At 38.9% G+C, this 15,010-nt stretch overlaps 1 protein-coding gene across 1 annotated transcript in view; it reads left to right on the top strand.

The window, feature by feature from the left end:
• The window catches only part of mio (GATOR complex protein mio), a 127,193-nt gene that overhangs the window by 89,807 nt on the left and 22,376 nt on the right, over positions 1-15,010 (top strand). The window contains exons 13-16 of the mRNA XM_068346299.1: positions 1,127-1,257; positions 2,439-2,577; positions 3,434-3,572; positions 4,655-4,868. Coding sequence (XP_068202400.1) covers positions 1,127-1,257; positions 2,439-2,577; positions 3,434-3,572; positions 4,655-4,868 — 623 coding nt within the window. The remainder of the gene's footprint in view (positions 1-1,126; positions 1,258-2,438; positions 2,578-3,433; positions 3,573-4,654; positions 4,869-15,010) is intronic.

The raw sequence follows: 15,010 nt of genomic DNA, 5'->3' as shown, positions 1-15,010 counted from the left end.
ATTTGAAGGGCCTGCACATGTGGACGCGCAAACTTCATCAGCTCACCGGGTCTCGTCAGCATTCACAAACGTTCATTCCTGACGAACTTTTCATCGAACCACTACCACTATTAATACTACTAGTGGGCTGACACACCGTGTGCGTTAGCGAGTAGTTTGCCTCCTTTTTTTTTTTTTTTTTTTTTTCTCTCCCTGTCTCTATTTTCTTGGTCACTTTTTAGTATATGGTTACCTTACAGGTTGACATCTTCGTTGAATGACAAGATCTATGTTGGTTGCACATGCACTCTCACTCATACGCCGCTGGACTTCACCTGGCAGGTAGAACATTCAGTACTGTAGTTCTACAAAGCGGTTGCTGTAATCTGATCACTCACTCTTGCCTCCTTTTCCCTGTGATTCAGAACGAGTATTTAGAAATGTAATCCTTCCGGATGAAATTACATGGCAAAAAGACTATATTCTCTGATCCCTAAAGGTAATAACATTTTAATCACCTGATTAATAAGTGAAGATTGATGTAATTTAGATTTTTTAATTGGAGATAAATTACAAAGAAAAAGAAACTGGGAAATGAGTATAGTGCTGTTAACAGGTCAGCAGGACTAAAATGTGAAGTTCTTAGTTAGTATATACCTGAAGGTCTGGAGGGAGTGTAAATGATTGATAGTCTTCCTGCCTACAGTATGTGAAAGATGAAATATTGTTTCTTGGAAACACTGGTCTTAATATTAGGCATATTATATATATATATATATATATGATCATTGTGGCAGTAATGAAACTATTCTTTACTTACTGTATATTGTTAATGTAATTTGTGAAAAATGCAGCAGTACAGTATATTGTGTAATGACATTAATAGAAACAAATCATAAGTTGAAGATACATAGAAACTTAGTAGAATTTTCTTAGCATAGTAGGAAGTTTTTTGTTTGCAAAATTGTGATTTGTGATGATTGCCAAGTAGTTTACTCAAATAACTTATGCAATGTACAAACAACACTCTTTTTAACTTGTAATAAATATACATTCTTTTCTATCTGTTTTAATTAGTAGTTTAAATATTTTTTTAGATGCACAAATTTCCCTATTTTTTCAATACAATGCAATTTCATTTCATAAGGTTATACTGAAGAGCGGAAGGGACTTTGGAGGGAGACTTGCACTGGACTCCGTTCACAGCTGAGTGATCCTTATCTACGTGCCATGTTTGCTTTCCTGACGGATGATGCAGATTCATATGACCCTGTTTTGGTAAGACATGAATTTGAATTTATTACAGTGTCTGTTGTATAAGGGTGTGTACATGGTATGGCACTGAACAATGGGCAGATATTGCTATGAGACCATGATGGGTTTAAGGTTTAAAGGCCACTCATGAATGGCAGAAACTAGGGACAGTTACATTACCCTAGCTAGCAGTGTAAGGCCATGGAGACTGACTATATATACATTTGATCAGTGACCTATCCCCCTCTTCACCAAAACTGGGACCAGGGAGTGCCAAGTAATGGCAACTGATGATGCTAGAAGTGCAAAAATCAAAAGCATGGATCTGGCAGTAAGCAATGCCAGCAGATCTAGCTTAGTCCCATTGTCTCTTTATTCATAATAGGGTAAAGACTGGCAGGCAAAGTTTAAAACCTATGTCTATGCACTGGTACTAAAGTCAGTCAAACCTAGGGCTCAGAAGTAAGGTTGTTTCAGTCCAGTGCAATCAAATAACATTACCTTGATGAGCAAAAGATTAAATTGAAATAGGGAAAACATCATTGAAATATAATTTGCCACACTTTAGAAAAACAAAGTTGAAACTTACATCAGCATTTTTACATAAACTGGAAAATGCCCACTTAAGACATTAAATTACACACGAATAGACCCCAACACTCTTTATAATCATTTTATAGAAGGTAAAACCATTCATAGCCATACGGATAACATTTTGTGTGAGACTACAAAAAAGTTAACCAGAAGTCATACAATAAACATTTTACTTCTGAAATCTTGTGTATATTAATGTCTTGGTTCTCTGCCTGAATCATGAATATTTTATGGCTCATCTAAACTAGCTTTACCTAGAGAAAAATAGAAAAGTTGTGAGGTGAGATTCTGTCCAGTATGAATATGATCAATGTGTCCACCAGTTTTATTTATGTTAATATATTAGACTATGTATTGTAATTTTTATTTTATTTTATAGGAGTTATACCCTAGATGTAAAAAGCTAAGCAAAACAGTGCAGCAGCATTACAATAAGTATGGAATACATAGACTTAATCATATTTTTGATATGTTGTAAATTGATATTTTATTCACATCAGATTTTAATTTATATGGTTATGTGATGAGGTTAAATTTGACCCAATTCTAGATAAGTTCTCATGTTCAAGAACACAGATAATGAAGAATTTTTATTCTTCTGGTCTTATCAGAGTGAAACTGAAATAGCCATTCAGGATCGTGTAGCATTCGCTTGTTCTTATCTCAGTGACTCAAGGCTGAAGGAGTATTTGGAACGTCTCAACGCTCGTCTGACTGAAGAAGGGAATCTTGATGGGATTCTTCTAACAGGTATTTATTTCTCTCTAAGGTAGTAAAAGGATTTTCCATTCATGAACTTTACTGTTTTTTTAATGAAAGATAAACAGATTTTATCCTCTAGTAGTACAGTGTGGTTGTTTATTAAAGTTAATGTGACTTAACCCATTTGGCATTTCTGATTTCCTGGGTAATTTTGTAACAAACTTATTACTTGTGCATTTCCTGTGAATACAAAATGTTCCCAAAAGATATTCAGAGGAAGAATGTCTTCTTAGAATAGGTCAGCCAATTGCTCTTTATTTGTTTAAGGCAAGAATGAAACGGTTGCTGCACAAAAAGTGTTGGTCCCTTCTTGGAGATTTGGGTTATTCATCAATTACTTATGGAGTGAAAAATTGTAACCTGTACAAAGGCTGATATAATCACTTCAGTTTGCTGTTATTTTGAAATTATGACCACAAGTCATCAATCAAATGCTTCTCCATTATCTAGTAAAATTTTCAGTGTATTCAATTACAAAATTTTCTATTATATATTGTACTGTACTTACAATAATTCTGTGTTAACAGTTTTCCTATAAGGTTACTGAGGAAAAGTAGTATAATACTTTTATTGTTATATTGCATTTGGATTGTACATGTTTATAATAATGTCAATATGGCTGTCACTACTGAATGTATGCTGTCTTTATTTGCATATTATGTATTTTCTAAACAAATTAGTTTTAACCTGCATTTGTTTGAATTCTCCATATAGAAAACTAAAGCTATAATGTAATCAATTTTATTATTTAAATTCCAATTTTGGTCTGTTTTTCTTTCTGCCATGTTACATGATAACTTCAAAGCAAATATTAGATATTGATGTGAATGATTTTTTTGTGTAGGCTTGTGTTCTGAAGGAATTGATCTTCTTCAACGATATGTTGACTTAACTGGCGATGTTCAGACTGTTGCATTGGTGACGATACATGCGCTACAACACTTGGTTTCAAAGGACACCCGGCTAGCGCATTGGGTTCAAAGGTAATTTTGTTAATTTTGTGTTGAATTTTGCATATTTTATGTAGTTTTTTTCTTTTTAATCAACTGTATTTAATTCTGTTCCTATTGCTTATTATACTTACAATGGGTAAGTTGGTTTATCAATTAATGTAACAAAATTTATTGTAATATGAAAGCGCTACAGATTATCCTAGTTTTTTGCTACACGTAGTGTCCCAAATCCAGGATGGTAGGTCCATCGGTGTTCTCATTTGGTTGGAAGGCCTGAGTTTTGTAATTGTCAAGCCATGATTTATTCATAATTAACTGACTCTTATTCTAAGAATGGGAGGACAGAAAAACAGTCAGGCAAGTTGTAGAAATTGGGAAGCCAAGAATACTACATCTCTTGCGTATAGATAAGAAGTGACAAGGGTGATAATTATGTAATAAGAGGAGGAAATGCATTACATCTTCCATCACTGGTAAAACTTTTATTATCGGCCAACTTGAAATTGTGGGGACCGTTTTTTTTTTTTTTTTCAACTCTTTGTCAGACAGTGCCCTTGTTCAGGCACATCTGTAAGAATTATAGGTACTGTGAAATTTTAGCAGGTACTTAATTATTAGAATTTCAGGTTTTTCTTTAATTTTATTTCTTTATTATAAAGTTCTAAAATCCTAATGTTATATATCTTGCCTGATTTTAGTATGCAGTACTTGCCTATTAACTCTTTTGGACCTCCTTCTGACCAATTTCTGTTTGACTATTTTTAGGGCTTATTGTTAGTTTGTGAGCTGTTTACAATGCCAGCACCAATATACTAAGGTCAGCTTTCTTTTCTCCATGGGCTTTGATTGGGATAAGATTTGTAAACTCTTATTGTAAAGATTTATATAGTTTTTTTTATTGTATAATTACTTATTGTTGCTATTGTTACTTATGTCAGTAGTAGCCCCAAATAAACCAATTAGGACAAAATTCTGCGTTTCCTATTTGTGTTTATCACAGTTTGCTTTTAAATGTATTCGTGTATTTACATTTTTTTTGGTTATAAATTAGAGAATAATTTTACATTTATTATCCTAAGTATAAACTAATATTCTAATTTTATATTTCGCAGCTATCGTAGTTTATTAGACAGTTTGCGGTTGTGGAATGAACGAGCAGAACTAGATGTCATCATGAACAAGAGCCGATATGCAGAGCGACCGCCACAACATGTCTATATTACATGTACATTTTGTATGAAAAGCATTTCAGCTTATATCCAAGCACCTGGTAGACCAAGAAACCCTTATGCAAGATTTGGAACTGGTTCAGCAAATAAGTCCAAGGTAAATGTACTGAACTGTACTTTGTCTTTAGAGAGCTATTCAGCATTAGTAGTGTTACCAATATCTGAGTAAGAGTTTTTACGTCTGCTCTTCTTTCTAATGTGATTATATATGAAATAATGTCTCTACACTTGCATTCTTGAGCTCTCATCAGGGTTAGGTCCTCATCTCTCCCTATTTTCCACTGATCTTTGTTCCGGCATTTCCAGATCTACTGGTTTTATGACCAATTGTTTGCCATCCCATCTCAATCTTAAGTTCTTGTTCATTTTTAGCTTTAGGACACAATATCTTTACACCTTCCCATCATGAATCTTAGCACTCCAGGTCACGTCTTATCAAAATTTTTCTCTTTTATTTATTTCTTTTTCTAGTCGGTGGTCTCAAAATATTCTCTTAATTTTATCCTTGGAGCATGTGATGCCCCTCTTACAATCTCCAATGCTGTACAGAAATTCCTTGATTCTGGTCAGGAAGTTTGTATGATTGCCCTTGATTTTAATGCTGCCTTTAACCATGTAAAATATTAAGGCCCTTGTTTTCAAACTGAAACAGTTGGGAGTGGGTAGGTTGTTTCTTAGCATTATTATTGAATTTTTAAATAATAGCTCTCAAAGAGTTGTTGTTGATGGGCACCATAGCGAGTATAGGATTGTGATGTCTTGTGTTCCACAGGGTAGTGTTCTTGGCCCATTACTTTTCATACTATATACACATAACATGTGGTTTGGCCTAGAAAACAAGCTTGATGCATATAAAGATGATGCTACTCTCTTTTCATCAATTCCATCTCCTGAATGTAGACCTAGGGTTGCTGAATCCCATAATAGAGATCTAGCTAAAATTAGTGCATGGTGCAAATTATGGGGTATGAAGTTGAATCCTAACAAAACTCTTAAGTATGAATGTAAGTAGGTCAAGGACAGTGGCTCCTCAACATCTGGATCTCGGCTTTGATAATGTTTCTTTAACTTTGTATGACTCTCTTAAAATTTTAGGTGTGATTCTTGACAGTAAATTTGTTTTTGAGAAATGCATTAGGTCTGTCTTCTTCAATTGCACAAAAAATTGGCTTGTTTCGAGTATTGTTCTCCTGTCTGATCTTCAGCTGCTGATTCTCATCTTAATTTGTTGGACAGAAACTTACGGCCTATTAAATTTCTTATTCCTGATCTAGATATTAATCTTTGGCACTGTCGTTCACATAGTTCATTATGCATGTTGCATAAGATTTTTCATAATTCTGACCATCCTTTACATTCAGATCTTCCTGGATAGTTCCATCCTGTTCGTAATACTAGGCAGGCAGCTACAGTAATTCCAATAGACAGCCCTTCTCTATCATGTTCAATATTACACAATATTCTAGAAGTTTTATTCCAGCTGTGACCAAGTTGCGGAATGATCTTCCTAATTGGGTAGTTGAATTAGTAGAACTTCAAAAGTTCAAGGTTGCAGCAAATTTTTTTATGTTGAACAGGCTGATGTTTATATATGACATCTGTCTCAATGTTGTTACTGTTTTTAGAATAATTTATTGTTAATTTTTTATGATCACTTATTTATTTCCTTATTTCCTTTCCTCATTGTGCTATTTTGTCCATGTTGGAGCCATTGGGCTTATAGCATCTTGCTTTTCCAACTAGGGTTGTAGCTTGGCTAGTAATAATAATAATGATGATGTAACCTTCCATTGTTGTCACATGTGTTGCATCACAATCCTGTTTCTCCAAGGTAACACAAATGCTGTCTTCTACATTTTGCTCTTTTATTACAATTGGGTTCTCAAATTTCTTTCATTTGCTCATTTTAAATTTCAAGCCTTAATGCCAATATATGAGGGTACACTATAGGAAGAAAAATGCAAAATCCTGAAAAAGTTCACTGAGCTTCGTATGGCAATGGAGAATGCGTATACAAAATATTTTGTCAAAATTCCTCTTACTTTCATAGTTACAGGGTAATTAGTAAAAGTAACTTAATAAGCCAAAAACATTGTTCACTACAGGGAAATGCTGTATTTCTTCTGTTATCGTAAATTTTGATAATTACATTTTAATGTAATACAAATTGTGAGCAATGGCGTCTATATAGATTTCACGAGTCACAAGACGATGTATTACATGGTAAATTAAACCCTTTGCCTATCAGTCCTACCACAAACCTCATAGAGAGTACACATTTGAGTTTGACCTGTGATATTCACTTGTTTTTACGTCTGTTTTACTCTTTTTCGGTAAGAATTTCATCATTTTAAAGAGGAAAAGACAATTTCAACATCTTGCTAACATAAGGAAGAAGAAAATTTGCTCTAATAAGAGTTCAGAAGTGGTTAGTGAAGGAGAGAGATGATGAAGGAGCGACCGTCGTCCTGCTTAAAGAAGCAAGACATTGAGCAAAGGGATCTTCATTTATGATTAAATTATGATAAATAACTTTGTTTTGGTTTATTAATATCCAAAAAGGAATTATTAATATCCAAAAAGAAACATAGAATTTATAATAATCATGATTTATTAATATTGACTGTAAAAATACAAAGAAAAACTTTGAAAGCCCATATCTCAAAATTATACTTATTGACTTTCAAATTCTATCTTATCCCTTAGTTTTAAAGATATAGCATTGAAATTTGGTATATAACTTAGAAAGGCATTATAAAACTATAAAATAGTCCCTTTTCTTCCAAATTATTTTTATTTTTTTTTTATTTTTTCCATGAAATGTAGGGTTTATCTTAGTACCATAATGAAAAGATTCATATCTAGCAAAAAAATGACTTTTAGAAAAAAACAATTCTATTTGAGGTCTATATCACATCCATATAGGGTATTAATCCCAGGTCTTAATATCAAGTATCAAGGGAGATAGAATTTGAAAAACACTAATTTTCAAGATAAATCTCCCTGGTGTCGCAAAACCGAAGGTCAGTGGCTAAAATCCTAGCAGTTTGGAGATGTCCTAAGTCACCCTATTAAGTGGTATGATTGTCAAAGTCCTGTCCTTAAAAAATGGCATTAGCCGGCCGGCCCCCTTAAAATCTTTTGGGTCAATGTAAAGTTTGTAACATAAGTAGCTCCTACAAATCTATCTGTAACATTTGGAGAACAGTACAGAGTTGACCCCCACACCTTCCCATAACCACACTACAATTTTCCTTATTGTACTTCTTTCCCTCTTTCTTTCCAGTCACCATTGTGTTTATTTTGTTTAGGTTAATTTTCAATTCTCTACTTTACATTCCACCTTTTAAATATTCCCACTGCCTCTTCCTCAGATTACTCTATTCACAATAGGTCATGTGCTTAAAGCCCTTGCAATTAGCCACCTGTATTGCACTATTTATGCTTCTTCTAATACACAGCAAAGAGTTCTAAAACCTACAAAGGGCTCAAAAACTCATAAAGGGCTTAGCACTTATCCTTGATAGAAACCAATGTTTACCTCAAATTCTTCTGGTACCTAACCAACTGCCATCATTTTAGGTCTAGTGTTATAACTTGAGCCTTGGTAACTAAGCCTCTTACAATGACCTTTTTGGGGCTCAGGCCATGTCGTCCTGATGGAAGGTTCCTTTAAGTAGTTTCCTAGGGTATATTTGACTACAGTGATATTCCCAGAGAATTTAACTTAAGGTCTCCAGAATTCTAACTCTTGGTGCTAATATTATTATTATTGTTATTATTACTTGCTAAGCTACAACCCTAGTTGGAAAAGCAGGATGCTATAAGCCCAGGGGCCCCAACAGGGAAAATAGCTCAGTGAAGAAAGGAAAAAAGGAAAAATAAAATTTTTCAATATTAAACTTACCCGATAATCATGTAGCTGTCAACTCCGTTGCCCGACAGAATTCTACGGAAGGGATACGCCAGCGATCGCTATACAAGAGGGGGGTGTACTCACAAGCGCCACCTGTGGCCAGGTACTGCAGTACTTCTTGTTGACACCACTTCAATTTTTCCTCTGTCGTGCTTCCGGCAAGACGTTCATGGATACGCTTATAATTTTGGAGTCTTGTTCACGGTTTTTGGTGAAGTATTGCTCTAAGATTTCAGCTTTCGCTATTCAGGAAGTTTTATTATTAGCTTAGCTAGCTTTTGGAATTAATTTGATTAATTATGGTGACGAAGAGAGTATGAACTCTCTTTCACCTTTAAATGGCCGACCCTTCCCTTAGACGGAAGTGTTGGTGTCTAAGAGAGTATAGACTCTCTTTCTTAATTTTGCTTAACAAAAGTTATAGATTTATTTTATATCTCTCCGCCTTTTATAGGCCTCTTCGATTAACTTCCTTTTTTATAAAATTATTAAAATTAATTTTTATATTTGTTTATATTCGACCTTTCCTAATAGTAGGCGGTCTTTTCTTGTACCGAAGTTAATTAACATTGAGCCCGTCATTTCGGTTTTACCTGTTAACATATTATGCTATTTTAATGTTTTTGAAAGAATTTCTTTGATAGTCTCGTACTGTTTCAAAGTTGAACTAACGTTTTGTTTTGTCTCTGCAGTTGTTGACGTTCAGAACGTTCAACTTGCGCTCTATCGTTACGATAGAGAGAGAATTTTCACGGTGTCACGTTGCAGTAAGAGTAAACCGTTTATAACGTTTTGTTCATTCTTTCTTAGCTTAATGGTTTTAATTCTAATAAAGGAACTTTTTATTTGGGAAATCTTTCAGTTTTTTTCCTTTAACAATAATATGTTTTAACGAGTATATATGATTGGGCTCTTCTCTCAGGTTCTAAGTCTAGAGAGAGAGAGAGAGAGAGAGATAGAGACGGAGGGAGAGAGAGCTGGATAAACGTTTCGTTCAAGCTAGTAACGTTGTTATCGTTTTTGCTCTTCTCCCTAGTCTCTTTAGGGGAAGAAGGTAAACGTTTCTAGAGTTTATTCTTGTTCTCAAGCTTTATGCGGTGAGAGATTTTAAACGTAGTTTATTTGATCTAGTGTTTAGTCTCTTTCCAGCCACTGAATTATTTATCTTTCATTAGATTTTTCTGTTACATTGTAATTCTGTTTTCGCAATTACTAACTTTTAAAGAAGGATAGAATTGCGTGTTTCAGGTACAAACCACTTAAAGTTTCGAGTTCAGTGAAATAAGTGCAAACAGAAATTCAAAAGTGATAAGTGATTAGCGCAGTGTGTCAGTGTTGTGCGTGAGGGTACTTCTTGCGTGCCAGTCGTCCTCCCAGTCCGGGACCTCTTGCAAGCTCCCAAGCCCAGGGGAGAAGCAATGTCGAAGGGCAAAAGGGTTCGGCAGGCCTTGATCGGCGCACAGAAGTATCCTCGGTGGTTGCGGGCGTGTCTTACAGAGACCGTCACTCCCACCCGCAGACGATTGAGCCCTTATTTTACTCGTCTGCAGAAAAAATTTCGGGGAGATAACGCTGGACTCAGGTCTCAAGACCTCTTAAACGTAAAGTCCAGACCTCTAGAGTTCAACAACCCGGATGCAGTCATTGGGTTAGCTCTGACTCTCCGCAGTCATCAGGTGACTGCACACCTCCTAAGAGAGGTAAGGTGATGCCGCAACAGACCTCATCTTCTGTTAAGGCTTTGCCTCAGCAGACCTTAGCGTCTGCCGACCCCAAGATGACTTTGCTGCAGTCCATGCAGTCACAGCTTGCGGTCTTAATGCGTGAGTGTCAGGCTGAGAAGGTTACACCTCCTCCTGCGATCGCTCCGCCTCGCCGCAGTCCAGTCTGCCAGGCGTACGATGTTGAGGTTCCTCAGGATACCTTACCGCGTACTGAGTTGCCAGTTACCAGCGGTGTGCAGCAACCTCCGCCTTCCTTAAGGCAACCTCAGCAATGGGAGCAGGAATCTTATGCCTTACTTCCTCCGCTTCCGCTTGCGGTTCCACCAGCGAGGCAACAATCTCTTGAGGTACGACAACCTCTTCCATCAATGAGGCAGCCACCTCAGCACTCGCTGCAGCGACCTCAACCCTCCTCAAGGCGAGAGCCTCAACTCCTTAGGCTAGCACCTCAGGAACCTCAACTCGCGAGACAAGAACTGCGTTCTGCGCAGCCGCTACCTCAACTCTCGCAGCTCACACCTCAGGAACCTTAACTCGTTCCTCAGGAACCTGCTACTGCGCATCCGCAACCCTTACAGCAAGCGCAACTCTTGAGGCAGCAACCTCATGCTATGAGTCAGCCACCTCAACGCATGCATCTGCCACTTTCTCCTCAACTTGAGCCTCTTCCCATTCAACTTGGAAATAACAAATGACAATAATAACACCTCATTACTTTCATAACTTGCATTTGTAATCATATACATGTATGCCTACACAAACATTATGATAATGGAGGTTATTTGTATTACTTATATAAAAATATATATGTATTCCTTGCAATATATTTTTAACAATATCGCAAAATATGGCAAAAATATCTTCAAAACAAAAATGAATCATGAGTTATGAATGTAAGGTAAATATTATGTTGATATTAAAACCCCATGCAAGCATGCATGAAGTAATGCAGTGTTGCCAACAGGGCGAGTTTCCCTTTCCTGAGGTGAAGTAGATTATAGTACATTTAGTGTAGCTTAATTCTACGATTATCATGCCGGCTATCAAATTCATCAACAAAACAGTCTAAATCAATTCCCTCGGCACGTGCACTTTCAATGGACGGTAATGCGATATTACTCACTCTAGCACTGGTCATGGAATTTCTGAGAAATGTTACACGCCATGCAACACGCTCTGCTTACCTTACAGCATGCTCTACATACAGCATGCTCTGCATACAGCATGCTCTGCATACAGCATGCTCTGCATACAGCATGCTCTGCATACAACATGCTCTGCATACCTTACCGCATGCTTCTCAGTCACACATCTTTGGTTGTTGCCAACTCACTAGACTGTCAAGCAGTTTCATAACGTTGCCTTCTAGTCTGCTGCTTTTGCACCAGTGAAACCCTCACTGAGAGAACTTAACTTTTCTCGGATATGGTCCCTGTAGATGAGAAAGTGCTTTTCTCCCTCCTTCTGATATTCCCTTGAGGACTCTGTCATTTGGAGAGGAGCCTTTAGCTGCGTAGCCTCCTATGGACTTTTATTTAAGCATAACATGCTCCCAGGGAAGGTAATGGTTCCACTTCAGTCGCTAACCCCGTCTGTTACCACACCTGCTCCCATAGACCTTGAGCTGTGTTGCAAGACATGCAGTCCAAGCTTAGTCCTTGTTAGAGGATTTTTTTGTTTACGGAGTCAGTGTGTCACTGGGAAGACGTTCAACAACCAGCAGAAGTGACTTGTTGTGACGCAGTGCGGCAACCTCAGCAACCCGATAAGGAGTTGTCTGTACGACCCAGACAGTCTAGACAGCTTCGGGTTGTCACTGTACTTCCTCGCTTCCCCATGGTTGACAGTTCACAGACTGTGCAGCAGTACCATGATCTTGTGTCCGGCTCCGTCAGACGACTGGCTTTTAAGAGCTCCCACAAGTCGTCGCTGTCTGGAGATTCTCAGATGGACTATGGATCTGACCAAGGAACTGGGCCTCCTGGTCAATTTTGAGGAGTCTCAGCTCGTCCCATCCCAGACCATTGTCTCCCTGGGTATGGATCTTCAGAGTCGAGCTTTTCGGGCTTTTCCGTCGGCCCCAAGGATCTTCCAAGCCCTAGAATGCATCCAGAGCATGCTGAGAAGGAACCGATGCTCAGTCAGGTAGTGGATGAGTCTAACAGGGACACTTTCATCGCTGGCCCTGTTCATCGTGTTAGGGAGACTCCACCTCCCCCCCTTCAGTATCATCTAGCTGCTCACTGGATAAAGGACATGACGCTAGAGACGGTCTCAGTTCCTGTTTCCGAAGAGAGGAGGTCTTCTCTCGCGTGGTGTAAGAACAGCTTTCTTCTCAAGGAAGTCTACCTTTGGCTGTTCAGAAACCCGACCGCCTTCTCCTCTCGGACGCATCAGACACGGGCTGGGGTGCGACTTTGGACGGACAGGAATGCTCGGGAACATGGAATCAGGAACAAAGGACACTTCACATCAATTGCAAGGAGTTGTTGGCGGTTCTTCTGGCCTTGATAAACTTCAAGTCCCTCCAGCTTAACAAAGTGGTGGAGGTGGACTCTGACAACACCACAGCCCTGGCTTACATCTTCAAGCAGGGAGGGACTCTTTCGTGAAGTTGTTCTAGATCGCAAGGGACCTCCTCATCTGGTCTAAAGATCGAAAGCTCACGCTGGTAACGAGGTTCATTCAGGGCGGTATGAATGTCATGGCAGATCACCTCAGCCGGAAGGGTCAGGTCATCCCCACAGAGTGGACCCTTCACAAGAATGTTTGCAGCAGACTTTGGGCCCTGTGGGGTCAGCCAACCATAGATCTGTTCGCTACCTCGATAACCTAGAGACTCCTGTTGTATTGTTCTCCGATTCCAGACCCAGCAGCAGTTCACGTGGATGCTTTTCTGCTGGATTGGTTCCATCTCGACCTGTATGCATTCCCGCCGTTCAAGATTGTCAACAGGGTACTTCAGAAGTTCTCCTCTCGCAAAGGGACACGGCTGACGTTGGTTGGCTCCGCTCTGGCCCGCGAGAGAATGGTTCTTAGAGGTACTGCAATGGCTGGTCGACATTCCCAGGGCTCTTCCTCTAGGAGTGAACCTTCTACGTCTACCTCACGTAAAGAAGGTACACCCAAACCTCCACGCTCTTCGTCTGACTGCCTTCAGACTTTCGAAAGACTCTCAAGAGCTAGGGGCTTTTCGAAGGAGGCAGCCAGAGCGATTGCCAAAGCAAGGAGAACATCCACTCTCAGAATCTATCAGTCTCAAGGGGAAGTCTTCCGTAGCTGGTACAAGACCAATGCAGTTTCCTCAACCAGTACCACTGTAACCCAGATTGCTGACTTCCTGTTATATCTAAGGAAAGTAAGATCCCTTTCAGCTCCTACGATCAAGGGTTACAGAAGTATGTTGGCAGCGGTTTTCCGCCACAGAGGCTTGGATCTTTCCACCAACAAAGATCTACAGGACTTCCCTAGGTCTTTTGAGACCTCAAAGGAACGTCGGTTGTCCACTCCAGGCTGGAATCTAGACGTGGTCCTAAGGTTCCTTATGTCATCAAGATTTGAACCTCTCCAATCAGCCTCTTTTTAGGACCTCACATTAAAAACTCTTTTCCTCGTGTGCTTGACAACAGCTAAAAGAGTAAGTGAGATCCACACCTTCAGCAGGATCATTGTTTTCACATCTGAAACGGCTACATGTTCCTTGCAGCTCGGTTTTTGCTAAACGAGCTTCCTTCACGTCCTTGGCCTAAGTCGTTCGAGATCCCAAGCCTGTCCAACTTGGTGGGGAATGAACTGGAGAGAGTACTTTGCCCAGTTAGAGCTCTTAGGTACTATCTAAAAAGGTCTTAACCTTTACGAGGACAATCAGAAGCCTTATGGTGTGCTATCAAGAAACCTTCTTTTCCAAGTTCTAAGAACTCAGTTTCTTACTATTCAGGCTTCTGATTAGAGAAGCACATTCTCATCTGAAGGAAGAAGACCTTGCTTTGCTGAAGGTAAGGACACATGAAGTGGGAGCTGTGGCTACTTCAGTGGCCTTCAAACAGAGCCATTCTCTGCAGAGTGTTATGGATGCAACCTATTGGAGAAGCAAGTCAGTGTTCGCATCATTCTATCTCAAAGATGTCCAGTCTCTTTACGAGTACTGCTACACCCTGGGACCATTCGTAGCAACGAATGCAGTAGTAGGCGAGGGCTCAGCCACTACATTCCCATAATCCCATAACCTTTTAACCTTTCTCTTGAATACTTTTTATGGGTTGTACGGTCGGCTAAGAAGCCTTCCACATCCTTGTTGATTTGGCGGGTGGTCAATTCTTTCTTGAGAAGCGCCGAGGTTAAAGGTTGTGATGAGGTCCTTTAGTATGGGTTGCAGCCCTTGATACTTCAGCACCTTAGAGTTGTTCAGCCTCCTAAGAGGAACGCTGCGCTCAGTAAGGAAGACGAACTTATTTAAGGCAGAGTAATGGCTCAAGTCGACTTCCTTACCAGGTACTTGTAATTTCATTGTTATTTTGAATAACTGATAATATGAAATACGGGATACTTAGCTTCTTGATATACATGTACACTGGTTTTCACCCACCTCCCTGGGTGTGA

This window comes from Palaemon carinicauda, chromosome 22 (genome assembly GCF_036898095.1).
Source record: "Palaemon carinicauda isolate YSFRI2023 chromosome 22, ASM3689809v2, whole genome shotgun sequence".
In the NCBI taxonomy this organism is placed as follows: Eukaryota; Metazoa; Arthropoda; class Malacostraca; order Decapoda; family Palaemonidae; genus Palaemon; species Palaemon carinicauda.
Note: the sequence above shows the minus strand (reverse complement) of the source record. Positions and strands in the feature narration are given on the sequence as shown.